The sequence below is a fragment of the Sarcophilus harrisii genome, chromosome 3 (genome assembly GCF_902635505.1).
Source record: "Sarcophilus harrisii chromosome 3, mSarHar1.11, whole genome shotgun sequence".
In the NCBI taxonomy this organism is placed as follows: Eukaryota; Metazoa; Chordata; class Mammalia; order Dasyuromorphia; family Dasyuridae; genus Sarcophilus; species Sarcophilus harrisii.
Genome location: NC_045428.1, coordinates 217,270,385 through 217,287,192, shown reverse-complemented (window position 1 = coordinate 217,287,192; position 16,808 = coordinate 217,270,385). Strand labels below are relative to the sequence as shown.

The following is a 16,808-nucleotide window of genomic DNA, read 5'->3' as shown; positions in this document are numbered from 1 at the left end:
ATTTTTTCACATAACATTTGGATGCTGAGGTGTTATAATTCAAATGCAATGGTTCTACTATCACTAATAATAAAAATAAGTTTGTTTGTTTATTTTTTTAAGAAATGAAAGGGGCAGGTAGGTGGCTGAGCAGATAGAGAACCAGCCCTGGAATTTGAAGGACCTGAATTCAAATGTGATCTCAGTTACTTACAAATTGTGCAAGTTACTCAATTCAGATGGCAAAAAGAAAAGTTTTATTTTTTCTTGTAAATTATAATTTTTTAAAATGTTCCATTTTTGCTTCATGGATTACCATAGCCAAAAAAAATTCTGACACATTATCCTACATCATTTTTTGCCATCAGTTTCATGGATGAAAATGTACAGGATGACATCTCTGTTGGGTCCCAACAGAATTGTTTAACAATGGCATTCTGTGAAATAAAGAATGTCCTATGCAGTACATTTCTCTCTCCACTGTGAAATTATGAAGTGGTAGAAGAGGGGACAGAGAATCACGTGGTTTGGGGAACATTAATCAATATTAACAACTCTTTACATTACATTTCATTATCATTTACATTAACTCTTTGTCTAATGAGTAAAGAATTGACATTTTGCAAAATTCACTGTCCTAATATTATCAGCACAATGCCAGCTGCTAATAAGAGTATCTGGAGAACCTTATCAATACTGCCATATAACTACTGATATTGCAATACATTGATCTAACAACAACTACAGTTATTTTTTATAGTGCTTTAAAATTTTGCTTTCTACTCATTATAGGGTCCTTATAGGACCCTAGCAATAATTCTATGAAGTAGGTATTATTATATTCATTTTACAACTAAGGAAGCTAAGGCAAACAGCAGATAGATGATTTGTCTAGAGTCAGGAAGATACTTCTCGAATTTAAATCTGACTTCAGACACTTACTAGCTATAGGACCATGGGCAAGCCATTAACCCTGTTTGCCTCAGTTTCTTCAGCTGTAAAATGAGCTGGAGAAAAAAATGGCAAATCAATAAACCACTAACCTATATCAGATCATCTTTGCCAAGAAAATACCAAATTGGGTCACAAAGAGTCAGACACAACTGAAAAACAACAGAACAACTTCCTCACTCCAGATCTAGCCCTCTATTCACTGCACCACCTAGATGCCTATAATCTCACTGACATAGGCATCTCATCAATCTCACTTTATCAATACATTCTCATCCTGTAAAATGCTTATCTATGTCTTCCTATTAGTCATACACTAGACCACTCTTATACAGTGTAGTTGTTACTATAGATAGATGGATATCAATGGAGTTTGCAGGCTAGTCATCAGTTCTTCACATTCACTTCCTTGTGACTCCTATTCTGGTTATGCTTCTTGATAATATCTTCTCGGTTGCTTCTACAGAATTCTTTCTTGGCAATATATTACAGTCTACTCATGTTCACAAATTACCTCCCTATAGACCTCTAAATGACCTGCATCTTTAATTTGTTGGAAGTTTATATGCAATACTTGTAGGCATGCAGCTTGACTATGTTTTCAGTGCTGAAAGTGATATAATCCCTAAAAGGGATTATTTTATAATGAGGAGTTTTTTTTTTATAGATTTTTCAATAAGGATAAGATATCTAAGCAGTGGGGAAAACTATAGATAATACAATTAGTCCAAAGTAGAAATTGAGTAGAATGGTAATAATTACCCAACTATATGCTAACTTCCTCATCTTTATGAAATTATAATTCTCAGAATGACCTAGACATACATTGAAGAAACCATTGAGAAATTAAGAGACAAACTTTTGCAATTAATTTTTTTCTTGCAGACCACATCCTTATTGTCAAACATATGACTGAAAAGTACAGAGATTTCAACACCATATTCATGATTCTTGGGTAAACATAACCACAGAGACAACTCTGTTTCAATGATCCTTTTATTCTTATCAAATAAGACACGAACAGATCAAGATGACCACCACAATCATAGATATCCTCAGCAAGATCCAAAGACCAAAAAAAAAAAAAAAAAAAAACCTTTTACATAGTGAGATTTTTGTTCTCTTTAAATTTTTTGTCTCTATATCTTTCACTCTGTTTTCTTCATATCTTCTAGATATTTATGTTCTTTGTGGAAAGTGCATTTCTTCCTTTGAGTATGGTATTTATAGTTATGTTGTTAGTCTTTCAAAAGGGGCTCCCCTTAAATGAGAGATCTCATATATATAATAATTTTTAATACTGATCAGTTTCTTCCTTGGAATATTTATATCTCCAGCTTTAGTTCCTGAATTGGAGCTTTTTGCCAGGACCATATTCCATTTCTTTGCTTGGGCAGGTGATTAATTATGCATGCCTGCATTCTTACAATTCCAATCGTTAAACTTTCTGCTTAACAGTAGAAATATTGTGTGATGGTCAACTATGATAGACTTAGCTTTTCTCAGCAGTACAGGGATCAAAGACAATTCCAATAAACTTGGAATCTGCATCCCAGAGTGAGAACTATGGGAACTAAATACATTTTTAAAAAGCATACTATTTTCACCTTTTTTGCTTGATATTTTTTCTTGTGGTTTTGCCCTTGTTCTAATTTTTCTTGCACAACATGACAAATAAGGAAAAATATTTAAAAGAATTATACATAGTTAACTTATATCAGATTGCTTGTTGTCTTGGGGAATAGAGAGGTAAAGGGAGGGAGAAAAAATGGGAATTCAAATCTTACAAAAATGAATAATGAAAACTATTTTACATATAATAAAAATAAAGTGCTACTAGGTAAAATAAAATAAAATTTCTATTTAAGCATTTACAATTTAGAAATGAGCAAACACTACCAATTGGAGTTCAATATTATTTTATTGGTGGTTTAAAATTAATAAAGTGATGGAAAAAATGATAATAATACAGATGTAACTTAAAAGTATATCTTGAGTACATTATTTTCTCCCCAAAGAACCAGCTGTTAAATATTTATCAATATATTCCTCCTATGTGTAACTATAACATTATTTAGAAAAAAATAGAATTAGAAAAAAGAGCAGAAAATAAACTTCTAAGAACATTATCCAATGAAACATCTTGTTTAGTTTTATGCTGTTTGATTTTTTTTTTTCCTCCATGACCTATAATCTCTTCAATTTTACATTTTTTCTGGAAGTATTTTATTTTCTTCCCAGGCCACCTAAGGAAAGAAAAAGACAAAAAAGGATACCTGATTAAATTCTTTTGTGTATCAATCAACTTTATTATTTTTTTATAAAAGTATAAGACAGACATGGAAAATGAATGAAAATCAAGATATAGGAATATAGAAACTGATATCTCACTAGTAAAAGTTAATGGGTTAGGTGAGTGTTCAAATTTAATAAATTAAAAGTTAATAAGATATCTAAAATTATCCTAATTTGTAGATGAAGATCAGGCTGTTTTGTAATTTGCCCAAGAGTACATGCCTGCTACACTAATTTTTATCTAGGAAAACTCAAACTTATTAATAGGGAAGGGAGGTAAGCAATGATGACATGAAATGATTTAAAAGAAGAGGGAAGCCCAACTATGTTGAAAAACAGTGGTAAAGTCCTTGAAAGGAGAATAACATACTTCTTCAAAATTAAACTATAATTAAATAGTTTTTAGAATTTTTATACATCTGTTCTCCACTATCTCCTAGAGCCTATAATTGCAAATTTGGGAAATACAGGGAACTTGGTTGGTTTGGTTGGCTGTTGCCCATTGTTGAAGAGGATCAAAATGACATCACTATGTAAGAGTCAAGTTAGAGTGTGCCTGACTTATTGTGGCTGAGCAGACCTATATGAGCTCAAAGTGCTCTGCCACATGTTGAACACAAATAATCCAAATGAATATTAGAGGGATATTTTTTAATTCGTGCATAAATGGGACTTAAATGAGGGAGACTTGCACAAAGTCATCAACTTTACTCTCTCTTCTAAAGTCATCACTGTCCAGCAGCAGGACAGAGTCAAAATGACCAATGATGACTCAACATGCGGTGGATGACCTTGGTGCCTTCTAGCTTAGCTACAGAGAGAGAGAGAAAGACAGAGAGAGAGAGAGAGACAGCGACAGAGAGAGACATACACTCATATACACACAATCACACATTCCTTAAAACCAGTTCTGTAAAATTATAGCAATACAACTTACCTTGAGATATTTGTAAAAATTATCACTAACTTGGTCTCCTAATATAGAGGACAGTAGGAATTATTTTTTGAAGCACATAATACCTTGAAAAAAGAAAGTAAATGTAAAGCTGTGAATAATAATCACACAAAATGAGCATAAAATAACATGAAGGGAGAGACAGGTCCCTATAGGACTGCAATGAATTTGGTCTATAACTGATTAAAAACCTGAGCCAAATCTGAGCCTCCTTAAAGTGTATATTTTTCCTTGCCTCAGTGACCTCAGGCCATAACTATTTTACCAAAGCAGAGTTCTGCCCATCCTCCTAATAATGAATATATTCATTTTAAGCTCTATTTAATTAACATTTATTAATCACCTACTATGTACCAGGCACCATTTTAGTCTCCCTTTGTCAAAGACAAAGAATAATATAATTCTTTTTGCAATGAGCTTGCATTCTAATAGGTGGAGAACAAGAGGACATATAAATTATTTATCTCCAAAGATTAAACCTTCATTAAGACTTTTGGGACACATCGTTTAAAAATATACAAACTAAATAGAAACAAATACAAAATAGTTGAAGTTAAGGTAATTGAAAAAGGCACTAACAATGTGGGAGATCAAGAAAGGAAGAGAAGAATTTTGTGTGAAGATTAGTTGAGTGCAAATATGTATAGGAATAACCAGTGCAAAGAACAGAGACAATGACATATGGTGTGTGAGGAAAAGAGAGACCAGTTTTACTCTGTAGATAGTCCCAACTCCCTAAGGATACCTTACAGACTTCTCAGTTTGAATGCTAGATAGAATTTCCCTCTCCTGAAAAATTTTCCACTTATTCTCATAATGGAAGAGTTTGTTTTTTTTTTCAGGGATTTTTTCAAATATGACATGGATCCCTGTTACATAAAGACATTAGCTTGAATTATTGTATTTCTTACTGTTCTATAAAATAACAAATTAGGATTCTTATCACATAGCTTTCTGATTTTTGAATGAAATTTTCTTACTGATTCCTCCTGATGTAGGTCACTTAATTAGATTCATTGAGGGCCTTCTATTTTTTCCAAATTGATAGCTATCCCCATGAGGTATAGAAGTATTACACAATTGTTTTCATGAGTGCATCTAAAAGTAATTAAAAGAAACTTTTAATCATTCCCTTTCCTCATATGGATGAATAATGGAAGTTGAACTCTGTGTGTGTGTGTGAGTGTAGGTGAGTGTGAAAACCTTTGATCTGTTTTTAATTCTCTTAAAGCCATTCAGTTCAATATTCAATAAGAACCTGCTATGTATAAAGTCTTAGGTTAGTTCCTAAAGTTTAAAAGACATATTCCAAAGAGTTATGGAAATATTTCATTAATGCAATAAATACACGATCATTTTGATGGAAGAGAATAAAACATACTGGGGGGAGAGTTCTAGTATCTGTAAAAGATGTGCATGTGGGAAGTTATGCTTGAACTAATCCTGGAAAGAAAATAAGGATTACAAAAGAAGGAGATGATGGGAGAAGGCATTGCAGGCATGGAGAGCAGCTTATGGTAAGGTATAGTGATAGCATGTTGATTTCAGAGAACCAATGAGTGCCATTAGTGTTGACGAGTACGGATTTCTCAACTGTTTTTAAAATTTAAATTTGGATGACTAAAGACTAAACTCCACAATTCAAACATTATTTTGGTAAAGATTATGATGAATCCAAAAAAAATATTTAATTAGATCATATAATTTGTCTCTTTTGGAGTCAGCAAACTAGCATCCTCAGAGTTTGTCATTTATTCACTTTATTAGCAACATGGAGGAAAAGAATGGAATCAAGATCATGTTTAATGGGATGTCAATGCAAATGTCATTGTTTACTTTGAGCTAGTAAAGAGAAGTTGCAAGGTTCAGAGCAGCTAAGAGGTAGAGTGAATAGAGTGGCAGGCCTGGAGTTAGAAAGACTCATCTTCCTGAGTTCAAATTTGCCTTCAGACACTAACTCTTTGAACCTGGTCAAGTGATTTAATCCTGTTTAATCCTCATCAAAAATGGACTGAAGAAGGAAATGACAAACCATTCCAGCATCTTTGCCAAAAAAAACCTCAAAGGAGTCATGAAGAGTCAGATGTGACTGAAAAATAATTGAACTCTGAGTTTAGAGGGAAATACTAAACTCTCAGAGCAGTTATTAATCCTTGGGCTTCTGTATGGATAAGGATTTGAATTACAAGTTGCAATTGTGTGAGTGGTTCACTTTAATTAATTCTTTTATTCGACATCAATTAAATGCCTGCTGTATTCCAGACAAAATGACAAAAAAAAAAAAAAAAAGAAAGGTTTGCTAACAAATTCCCAAGATGGTGATTTGCATAAATTATGGGAATGAAATTTATAGAAAGTATTGCTATTTCTCAATAAATGTTGTTAGAGATAATAGTTTGATGTGTCTTGGACCTGGCTTAGCTTTTGGGGGCTCACTACTGAGGGGATACAAGGTTCTACCTATAAAACAATTTGCTACATGGTTGATGTTTTTCAATCATTTAACCAACAAGCATTTATGAATTGCCTACTGTGTGCTAGGCACTGCTCTAAGTATTAGGGATATGATGATGAAAATGAATTGGTTTCTGCCCTCAAGGAACTTGCATTCTCTCAGAGGAGAAAATATATCCATAGTTATGTACAAAATAAATACTATTGGCAATGATATCCTGAAGTGTATAAGAGCTATACAACAACGACTTATTTCACCTTTTACAGAGATATCCCATAATGAGCAGCATAATGAAGGCTATTCCCAGAAGTGACATGATTACAGGCAGAGAATTATCTTTACGGACTTCTTCACCTGATAGAATAAGAATATTAGATTATAACAAGTACTAATCTCAAACTTCTCTTGTTCCCTGTGAGGTAACTTGTAATTTGTTCAGTTTACAGATTTGAGCAGGGAACACCAATAGTCTATGAGACCTGCCACACATCTGGTGGTTTGTGTCATACAAACTATTTACCTGTCTTTGCAGATCCTATCTGACTCTGCTAGCAATAAATCCACTGTTAATTTTCATGAGATGAGAAAGCTTACAGTCACAGACTATTGAAACTTTGGAAATCTGATCCAATCCCTCATTTTTTATGTGAAGAAATGATCAGACACTTAGTCAATATCAGCAATCAATGGACAGAGTTAAGATTTGAACCCAGGTCTGCTAGGTCCCAATGCACCTCTCTTTCTTTTACACCATGTTTCAGAAAGCCTTAGAGTTAGGAGCTTCAATTAGTCCAACCCATGTTCATTTCTCAATGATTACCAAACTCGCAATCCATCATATTCTCCTCATTCCAGTAATTTTCAATCCCTTGGCTGTTATCATCCAAAATCTATTCTCCATATGCCATCACTCAATCTTTATTGCCATTCTCATCCACCTCTGCTCTAAGGGTGTCCATCCTTTCCCAAAATTCTCTAGAATGTCTGCATTCAATTTGCTTTCACCTTAAAACTTTTTTTCCATTTCTCCTTTTTCCTTGGGGGAGGGAGGAGAAGGCTTGATCACAAAGTCCTAACTACTTCCAATGACAGTCTCTTTGACCATTCTTTCCACAGAACATTGGAAACAAAGCTAATCATAATCTTGAATTATAGTTATACCTACATCTTGACTTTCCCCAATTCTGGTTTCAATATATCTTGGATCAGCATAAGAAATTAAATAGTAACTTTGGGGGAGTTTTGTACAAACTGCAGATATACATAGACCACCAGATGACATAGAAAAAGTTTAGAAACTCAGAAATTCATAAAATATATGTATAGTACTGTATTATAGCAGCACCCCATAACAGAAAAAGAAAAAATCAAACTGATCTGAAGGGAGGAACAAAGAATTTTTGAATTTTCCAGATCTTGAGAGCATGCATTCCCATTTTTTTCCCTATTTATTATTTTTTGGAATGCATACTTGCTAAGCAAATTTTTTTTAGTCATAAAAGTTTTAAAAATATTAGAAAAGATTTTTAAAATTTAGTAATGTTTTACTACCATGTTTGTTATACAGTGACTATGATAGCCTGAACTGTTTAAATACAAGTAAAATAACAATAGCAAAAATAATGTAAGGGAATTAAAAGTAATTTTACAAGTAATAGAAAAACACTTCTTCCTTTCTTTAGAGTAAAGGGACTGAATTAAAACTGTTTTAAGGAACATCTTTTTTTTTAATTTAGAACGAATATAAAATAGAAAAAACATATTGTCATGTGCACAACAGAACATATGAGAGGATTCAAAATACATAACTATAAATTTCTATTTCAAGAAGGCATATATAATAATAAAACATATTGTATTCAAAACTATCCATATTTTTTTTTATTCCATGTAGGTTTACTTTTGTTTTCTGTTGTACATTTTTTACTTTATTCTTTATTCCCCCTTCCTTCCTCCTATTTCCCTCAAGCAGGCTACCAGTTAAGCACAGTTATATTTATGTCTACAAACAGATACACACACACACACACACACACACAACATATACTATATGCATACATATATATTCATTATCTCATTTCCTATCCCTGCTAACTCTTCTAATTTACTTCTACTAACTTCTTCCACTTTTACTGTCATGCTATTATTTAACCTCCCCCACCCCAAGAATCCCTTTCATATCCTCTTCCCTCATCCTTTCCCTCACTTTATATATCTTTCCCATTAATCTATACATCTTATTCCACTCCAGCTAATCTATATCCCTTCTATATCCCTCCCTCTCTTATTTCTTTATATATGTTGTTCACTCTCTAACCCATTCCCAATGTAAGTATTATTTCAGAATTACCAGCCCTCCTCCCCCATCCAATGCTTCTGTGTCAGTTCTTTATCTTGTACCTCAATTGTAGAGTCTAATTATGGGTTTTATCTTTTCTCATATGGTTTTGCTTTTTAGAATCACATCAAATTCAAGTCTATCCTCAATCTTCTCAGACAGAAACATGGCCCCCCTACACTTTCAGGGAAGTAAGAGTTCCTTTTGTTGGGGCTGAAGGTACCTCCTAAACCAGTTAGTCCCAAGGCTTCCAGTATGCCATTTTAGTGGAGCTAGATTGTAGTTGTTTACCCTTCACACAGCCAAACCTTGGTCATAGAGTGTTTTTTTTTTTTTTTAGGATCTTCTCTGGTTGTTCCAGGGAGACTCCTATTCTTCCCCAAATCTTATTTGGCTTTTGCTGGTCTACATTCATCTTCAAGTAAAATTTTGTTTTGTTTCTGGGAGAAATATGGAGAGCTTAGAATTTTCTGACTAACTCTACCATCTTTCCAAAATCCTCCACAAGGAACACTTTTGCCATTGACAATAATAAAAGAATACATGTTTAGACTATGTATTACACAGGCACACATTTTTGATTTATGATAATGTGGAGCATCTATTTCTACAACCATGAATGCTTGAGAACTGAAACTAAAAATACCCACATTAACTATACCTGTCACTAAAGGCAATTATTTCTTTTCCTTCTCCCTTTCCCCATCACGAAAGGCCAGTAGTGTACTGTTTTCTTTTATTGGACTTAAAAGCTATTTTAAGCATACCTTTTGAAATCATATTATATCAAAAGCCCCATGCCAAACATGAAAAATATTCATGAAAATCTCATAGTCCCATATTAATCACTTCAAATGAAAACAGTTTACCCCGCAAATTCTAACATGTTAATTGCCTTTCCTCCCTAATGTTAAAAATTTTTAAATTACATAGGAAATTTAAAAATATTAAAAGAAATCAAATAAACCTGTTAAGTCAAAAACAAGAACTTTTTTGTAGGGCCAAATAGATAATAAATGTTCTACTGTATATTTTTTAGAATGAAGAAGACACAAGTTATAAGGCTGATTAATTTTCTTCTGCTATTCCAGGGCCTTTATTTACAGAGAATCTATTGCCTCTCAAAGTAGCTAAAACCATTTTTGAATGGTATCAATTGCTAGGAACATTTTCTTTATATTAACCCAAAATCTTCTCCTTCCACCTTTATTCATTTTTCCAATTAGTTCTTCAAACAGCTACTAGAATAATCTTTCTAAGGCATAGATTCTTCCTCCCAATCCCAGATTTTTGCTTTCCAACTACTATGTCAACTAATTTCAGAAACAGGAAAGTTCAGGGAAATTTTTCATCTTAAAATCAATTTAAATACTTTTTACATTTTACATTTAATCAAAACAACTCAGATATACAAAGCATAAATCTTCTCATGTTACTCATATACTCAAAATCTTTACAATTTCCCTAGTGTCACCTAGAATCACATATTATATGATAATCTCTTTTCCATATCGTCTCCTACAGCTTGTAAATTCTGTCTGTGCTCTATTAATTTGCTTTTTGGACCTTGCCTTTATAAATATTTTTATACATTTTTTCTTTTATAACATTTCAGATTTTATGATCCAACGTAGAAAAAATTCATCTCAATTCAATAAACACTTATAAAGCATGTAGTATGTGTAAGACACTTGTTCAGATGTAAGGAATATAAAAACAAAAACAAGTCCTGACCTCAAAGAACATGGGGTTTACTAAAGTAATTTTCATCTATTTACTAAGAATAAATCATTGAGACTCATCCAAAATTTTGTACATGCATTGAAAAACTGTACCACAATCACATTTTCATTAATAATTGCCTATTTATACACCCTTGCTTTGCCATGTCAATTCAATCTGTCAGGATCCCCACGCCAAAATCATTTCTCTCTTTGTACTATTAGAAGATACCTTGTTTTCCAGAACTAAGGCCCAGGCTTCCTACAATGGAATAAAGAAAGTTTTTTGCTAATAATTATTGTTAGCTTTTTGTTTTGTTTTGTTTTGTTTTACTTTAGTTTTTAAAGTTAACTGTGGTTTTTGATAAACTATGTGAGCTCTCTGTTTTTTTTATTTGTTTAGAGTTAATATCGACTATAAAGCTGCTGTGCCTCTTTGGTCATTTTTTAATACTGTTAACAAGTTCAATTCAACAAACATTCAATAGACAGATATGGGCCAGGAACAGTACTAGGCAATAGGGACAGGGATTGATCCTTGAACTATGATTTCATTGGTATAGGGAATTCTGTGTTTCATTGTCATTCTCTTGGGTAAAATTATTGATTGTTTCAATGATTTGCTGTTTGACCCACTCGTTCTTCAGGATTAGATTGCTTAATTTCCAATTAATTTTAGTATATTTTTTCCTGGCCCTTCATTGAATGTAATTTTTATTGCAGCATGATCTGAAAAAAAATGCATTTACTATTCCTGTCTTTCTGCTCAATTCTAATTTTCAAAAAGTTATTTTTTTCTTTAAGACTCTGGATCTCCTTTCCTAGTTAGTTAACTTTTTTCATAATCTTGAGGTTTTTTTTAAATGATTTTAATTTTGTATTTTTAAAAGATATTATTTTCTTCAGTGTTGGGTTTTTTTTTAACTGTTATTGTTGTTTTTTGCATTTGGTTAATTACAATTTTTGACAAATTGTTCTCTTCAGTTGATTTTTGTCATTCCTCTTCCAAGCTATGGACTATTTTTTGCATCCCTTTAATTTCTTTTCCCAGTTTTTCTTCTACTTCTCTTATTTGACTTTTAAAATACTTTATGAGCTCTTCCAAGAAGGCTCCTTGGCCTTGAGACTGATTCATATCCCACTTTGAGATTTTGCATGTAGGTATTTTGTCCTCTTCTAAGTTGATCTTCCCAGTCATCATAGTAGCTTTCTATGCTCAAGGTTCTTTTTCATTTATTATTCATTTTCTTTCCTTCTTTTTATTTTCTTCCTATTTCATGACTTAAAGTTGAGTTCTACTCCTGTGGCACAGAGAGTGTTATCTCAAGCTTCTTGTGCAGCTTTGAGCTTTGGTTTACAGAAGTCCCCTATATTTGCTGACTTGCTCAAAGTGTGTGCTGGATATAGCCCAAACTGATCCTGCCTTTTGTTGCCTGGTTTCTCAGGCTGGCAATTTGCCTTCTGCACTGGGACTGGAGGCTGCATCTACTGGTATAGTGTGCTATTATTCCATTAAACTAGGATTGAGGAATCTTGATTGTTGATCCATGCTGTAATTAAGACCCTCCTGCTGACTTGCCCGGACATTATTGTCTCAGCTGGGTTGCATTTCCCCTTTTACCCAAGTAAGACTGACCTTTCCTGAAGTCCTTCCAAGATATCCTGTGATGGAAAATTGTTTCATTCCATCTCTTCAAAGGCTCTGTCATTCCAGAACTTGCTCAGAGGTTTGGTTTCATGTTGTTTCCTATGGAAACCAGGAGAGTCAAAACAAATTCCTGGTTTCACTCCATACTGGCTCCAGCCCCTTCAATGTAGGGAACTCTCTGGATGAAGAAACTGTTACCAATACAAATTAGCACCTATTTTTGTTTATTTATTTTTATAATTTAGAGCTTTGTCTGGAGCACTGAGCAATTAATCTTTGCCTAGGAATACACAGTCAGTATATGTCAAAGGTGGGACTTGAATTTGTGTCTTCCTGGTTCTGAGTCCAGTTCTCTGTCCACTATTTCCCTGTAGCCAACATGAGGGACTATGAGGAAATGAAAACTGTTTCTTCCCTCAATGAATTTATAGTTTGCTAAGGAAATGCAACATACATATACACAAATAAATACAAAGTAATTCAGGTTAAGGGTAGCCAGAACACCAACAAGTGGATAAGGAAAGGATTTTATTAGGTGCTAGAAACTGATCTGGGGCTTAAACATTTCAGGGATGCCAAGAAAGAGAAGGGAAATTATTCCAGGTAAGGATGGGGGCAGTTTTTCCAAAAGCCTACTGAATAGCAAGTAGGGCAATTGACCTGTACCATGGAGTGTGTGAGGATGTTGTAGAACAGAAACTCTAATAGTAACTTTAACCCGTCCATCTTGTTTTCATAGTCACACACAGATTTAGGACTCTATAGTTTGCATATCTAGAAATCATACTCTACTTCTTCCTATACTTAGATACATACTCTACTTCTTACCTACACTGTGCATGGGAGTTGTTCTAAAGTAGGACCCTCCCTGGCTCCTCCTTAGCCCCTCCCAAACAACTCCTTAATTCTTCCTTATCCTTGCCTCTCTCCCCTTCTTCCCTCTAATTTCAAAAGTCTACATTACTCATAATATCTTGCTTAATCATGATGTTTTTACCTTGATTAATTGTATATGATTGAGCCTATGAGCCATGTCACATAATAAGTGCCATCTTTTTCTGGCTGAGAGAAATGTCTCTTGAGTTTTTCACATCTCAAACCACTCTCCTATCTATTAACTTGGTACTTTATCTATCTAATGCTTTTTCAAAGGTGAATAATGTAAAATAATTGGAAAGACAAGATGCAACCAAATTATGAAGAATTTTAAGGATCAGAGGGGTTTGTATTTTATCTTACTGGCAATTCAGAGTCAGTGAAGCCTGACCTGGTCACATCTGCACTTTAAGAAATTTGACTAGATGCTATACAAAAAAGAACTGGTGAGAGCAGAAATTAGTGGCAAAGAGACCAATTTGGAACCTACTGTAGTACTCCAGATGATACTTAGTGGGGACCTGAACTAAACTAGTTGTGATATGAGTAAAAAGCAGAGGATAGATGCAAGGGGTGTTGTAGCATGATTTGGCAACTGATTCAATATAAGGAAGTGAAGGAGAGTCAAAGATGACTCTGAGGTTGTGAACCTGGGTGTTGCCCTGAACAAAGATAAGGGAGGTCAGAAGAGTAGTGAGAGTTGAGGAAAAGATAATGACTTCTCCTTTACATATGAGCAATTTAAGACTTCCATCACATATCAGAAAGAGACGTTTAGTAGGCAGTTGGAGAGGTGTATCTGTAGTTCAGGAGAGAGGGAATCTGAACATGTATAATTAGGACCCATATTATGATTACTGAACCTATCAGGAATTGAAGTCACAGAGTGAGAGTTGTTGTTCACCCTCTGTTCTTGAAGCGGACCAAAGACATCATTGATATCTTGCCTGCTCATGTACTGGATTCAAGAGGCTGAGCACCCCAAAAACATTAGCCTCACTCTCTCTCCTTCAGAATTATCAAGACAAAAGTGAAGATGACTGAAGATTGCAGTGAGCAATCTTGACCTTTCTAAATCAAGGCCTTTTCCAGGTTTCTCATTCTCTAAGGCAACATCCATTCAATGAATTGAGACAAAAGATGGCCTAATTTACTACCACAAAAATATCAGTCTGGAAGGGGAAGATCCTCAAAGCTTGGGAACAGAAAACAAATGCTATTTATACCCATCCTAAATCATCAGAACTGAAACAATAAGCCACTGAGAGACTTGGACTGGGGGCTATTATTGGCCTTTCAGTGAAAGCCAGAGTGAATTTAAAGGCTTAATTAAATAGATCTTTTTGTAACACAATGAGCTTTTTTTTAAGTTTGTGGGTTTGTTTGTGTTTTTCTTCAGAGCTGTATTTCAAGAAATCATAAATGAAAACTGAACAGGACAAAAAGTAAATTATCCCAACTTTTTGAAAAACAAATAATAATAATGTATAAAAATATCTATAAATTTCTTAAAATTTTCAGCTTTACTCATTATATAAATGAAAAAACTGATACACATTGAGGTGAAGTGCCTAGCCAGAGTCTCCTAGGAAAATTCCTATTGAAATGTTAAGACCATCCTGCAGAAATCTAGGACTCTTCATCATTATGTGGCTAAGAGAATGAAAGTTCTCTCTCTCTCTTTCTCTTTCTCTCTCTCTCTCTCTCTCTCTCTCTCTCTCTCTCTCTCTCTCTCTCTCTCTCTCTCTCTTTCTCACACACACACACACACACACACACACACACACTGGTGCATAAGCTACAATTTTTTAATAGTAGTCTTTTGGCAAATACTTATCCTGAGCACTTGATTACTGAAGAATCAGTTCAGGAGCAGACTGAATTTCTTATAGGAAACTACAAAAATCCTTTGATAATTCCAAACTTCTGGAAATGAAGGCTCATCTTTTTGATGAAGTGCAAGAATTGAGGTTAAGATATCCCCTAATAGCAAGGGAATCCCCTTGGCCAGTGGCAGACTTTGTGAAAGAATTCGAAAACCCCAATAAAAACAGGCACAAAGTTCATGGCAAAGAATGGAATTTATTTACACTAAGAAGATAGCTTGCTAGGAAAACAGTTTTCTTAGTGGGCCTTATTGATTAGGAATTTGGCAAAGGTGGGTTACACTGAGAAGAAAATATCTTCAGTAGTGGGCAAAATCCTTTTAGGACTTTTGGCAAGATTCTAGGTTCTGAGTCGTCTTTTATTTAGCCTTCCAAGGCTTTTTCAGAGTTTTCCTAGGCCCTGAGCTGGGAGCAGTTTGAGGGACTAATAGAAAGTGGTGATTATGCTCCTGGCCAAGATCTCCAATTGAATGAGACTACTTAACTTAAGGGAACTGTTGTCTGGGAAAGGTGTGCGTTTCCCAGGATTTGAGAGTCATTCCAAAGGGGACACAGTTTACATCTGGAGGGCCCCAAAGGTTAAAGGGAACACAATTTACATCATTTTTCAATACCAGTATTCTACTGGTCTGGTTGATTGGTTGGGTGCTATGGAACACCAGTCACTAAAATATTAAAACAGTAATTCTCAGAGGGTAGTGAAGAGATAGAGTGTAGGTGTGAGCAAACTGCAATTCATAATGTATAGAAACTACAAGGGAGAACAAGAGTAAAGGATGTTATAAAAATATGTATATGTATAATCAAAAAAAAGAAAATGGGCTGTTTATGTGGCAAGAACAAGAACTAATTGTTGAATAAATGATCAGTCTCTACTAGATGTCAAGAGAAAGCAAAGAGGACCCTACATATATTGGGCAGAGCTAATTGGATTAGTGCTTGGGAAGATATGGATGAGAGCTGAACAGGATGAACTGGATGAGTGGATGAGTAATGATTTGTGCACATCTGATAAGGTTCTGGGTTACTAAGTCAAGTTGACAGAAAGACTGAAGTACTGACAAAATTATGCCTTGAGGCAAGTAGGGAAATCAGTTCAATCTTATCAATCACCAATAATCAACCACTCTCTGTGTAGGTCATGGGTAGCCCTACCTTGCTGTGTTTAGCATAAAAGCCAAGTTATATCAAACCCCCGAGGTTAAATTTCCCCTATAAATCTGTCTGTGGCCCATTTCATTTTTAATGAATCCCTTTTGGGGTTATAGCCCACCAAAGCACTCTGCCTCGTGGTGTCTTTCTCCCTCTTATAACTAACTAACTCTTTCAGGATTTAGCTTGCCAGTCAATGTTATACTCCCACATAATGGGATGTTTCCTTTCTCCTAGTTAATTGTGAGTTTCACTAGGGAACTTGTCCTTTCCCTTATTAATTGTGAAAAACCCTTTTCTTGCTAGGTATATGCTCTCTGAGCTCTATTGTTTCTCTTCATTTTGTCTGTAACCTCTTCTCCTAAATAAACTGACCTCTTGGCAAATAGAATGGCCATTGTGAATTCTTTACATGACTGAACTCCTACATTTGGTGCCTACATCAATCTCATCATTTGGTACTAGATATCAAACACATCATTTAAAACTAGAAATTGCTCTACTAAATCATTTCACATCCATATCATGGCATAACAGATTCATTAACATATA

The 16,808-nt window shown here is 34.3% G+C and overlaps 1 protein-coding gene across 2 annotated transcripts in view; it reads right to left on the bottom strand.

Moving 5' to 3' along the window:
- Positions 1–2,791: 2,791 nt before the first annotated feature.
- LOC105749995 (interleukin-3 receptor subunit alpha) overlaps positions 2,792–16,808 on the bottom strand; it is a 47,876-nt gene continuing 33,859 nt past the window's right edge. The window contains exons 10-12 of one of the 2 annotated variants that reach the window (XM_012546125.3): positions 6,893–6,989; positions 4,163–4,245; positions 2,793–3,176 (exon numbers count right to left, since the gene is read on the bottom strand). In XM_012546125.3, coding sequence (XP_012401579.1) covers positions 4,188–4,245; positions 6,893–6,989 — 155 coding nt within the window. In that variant the 3' untranslated portion in view covers positions 2,793–3,176; positions 4,163–4,187. Of the gene's footprint in view, positions 3,177–4,162; positions 4,246–6,892; positions 6,990–16,808 lie in introns of both variants that reach the window. The other variant, XR_001120833.3, reaches the window with a different exon arrangement.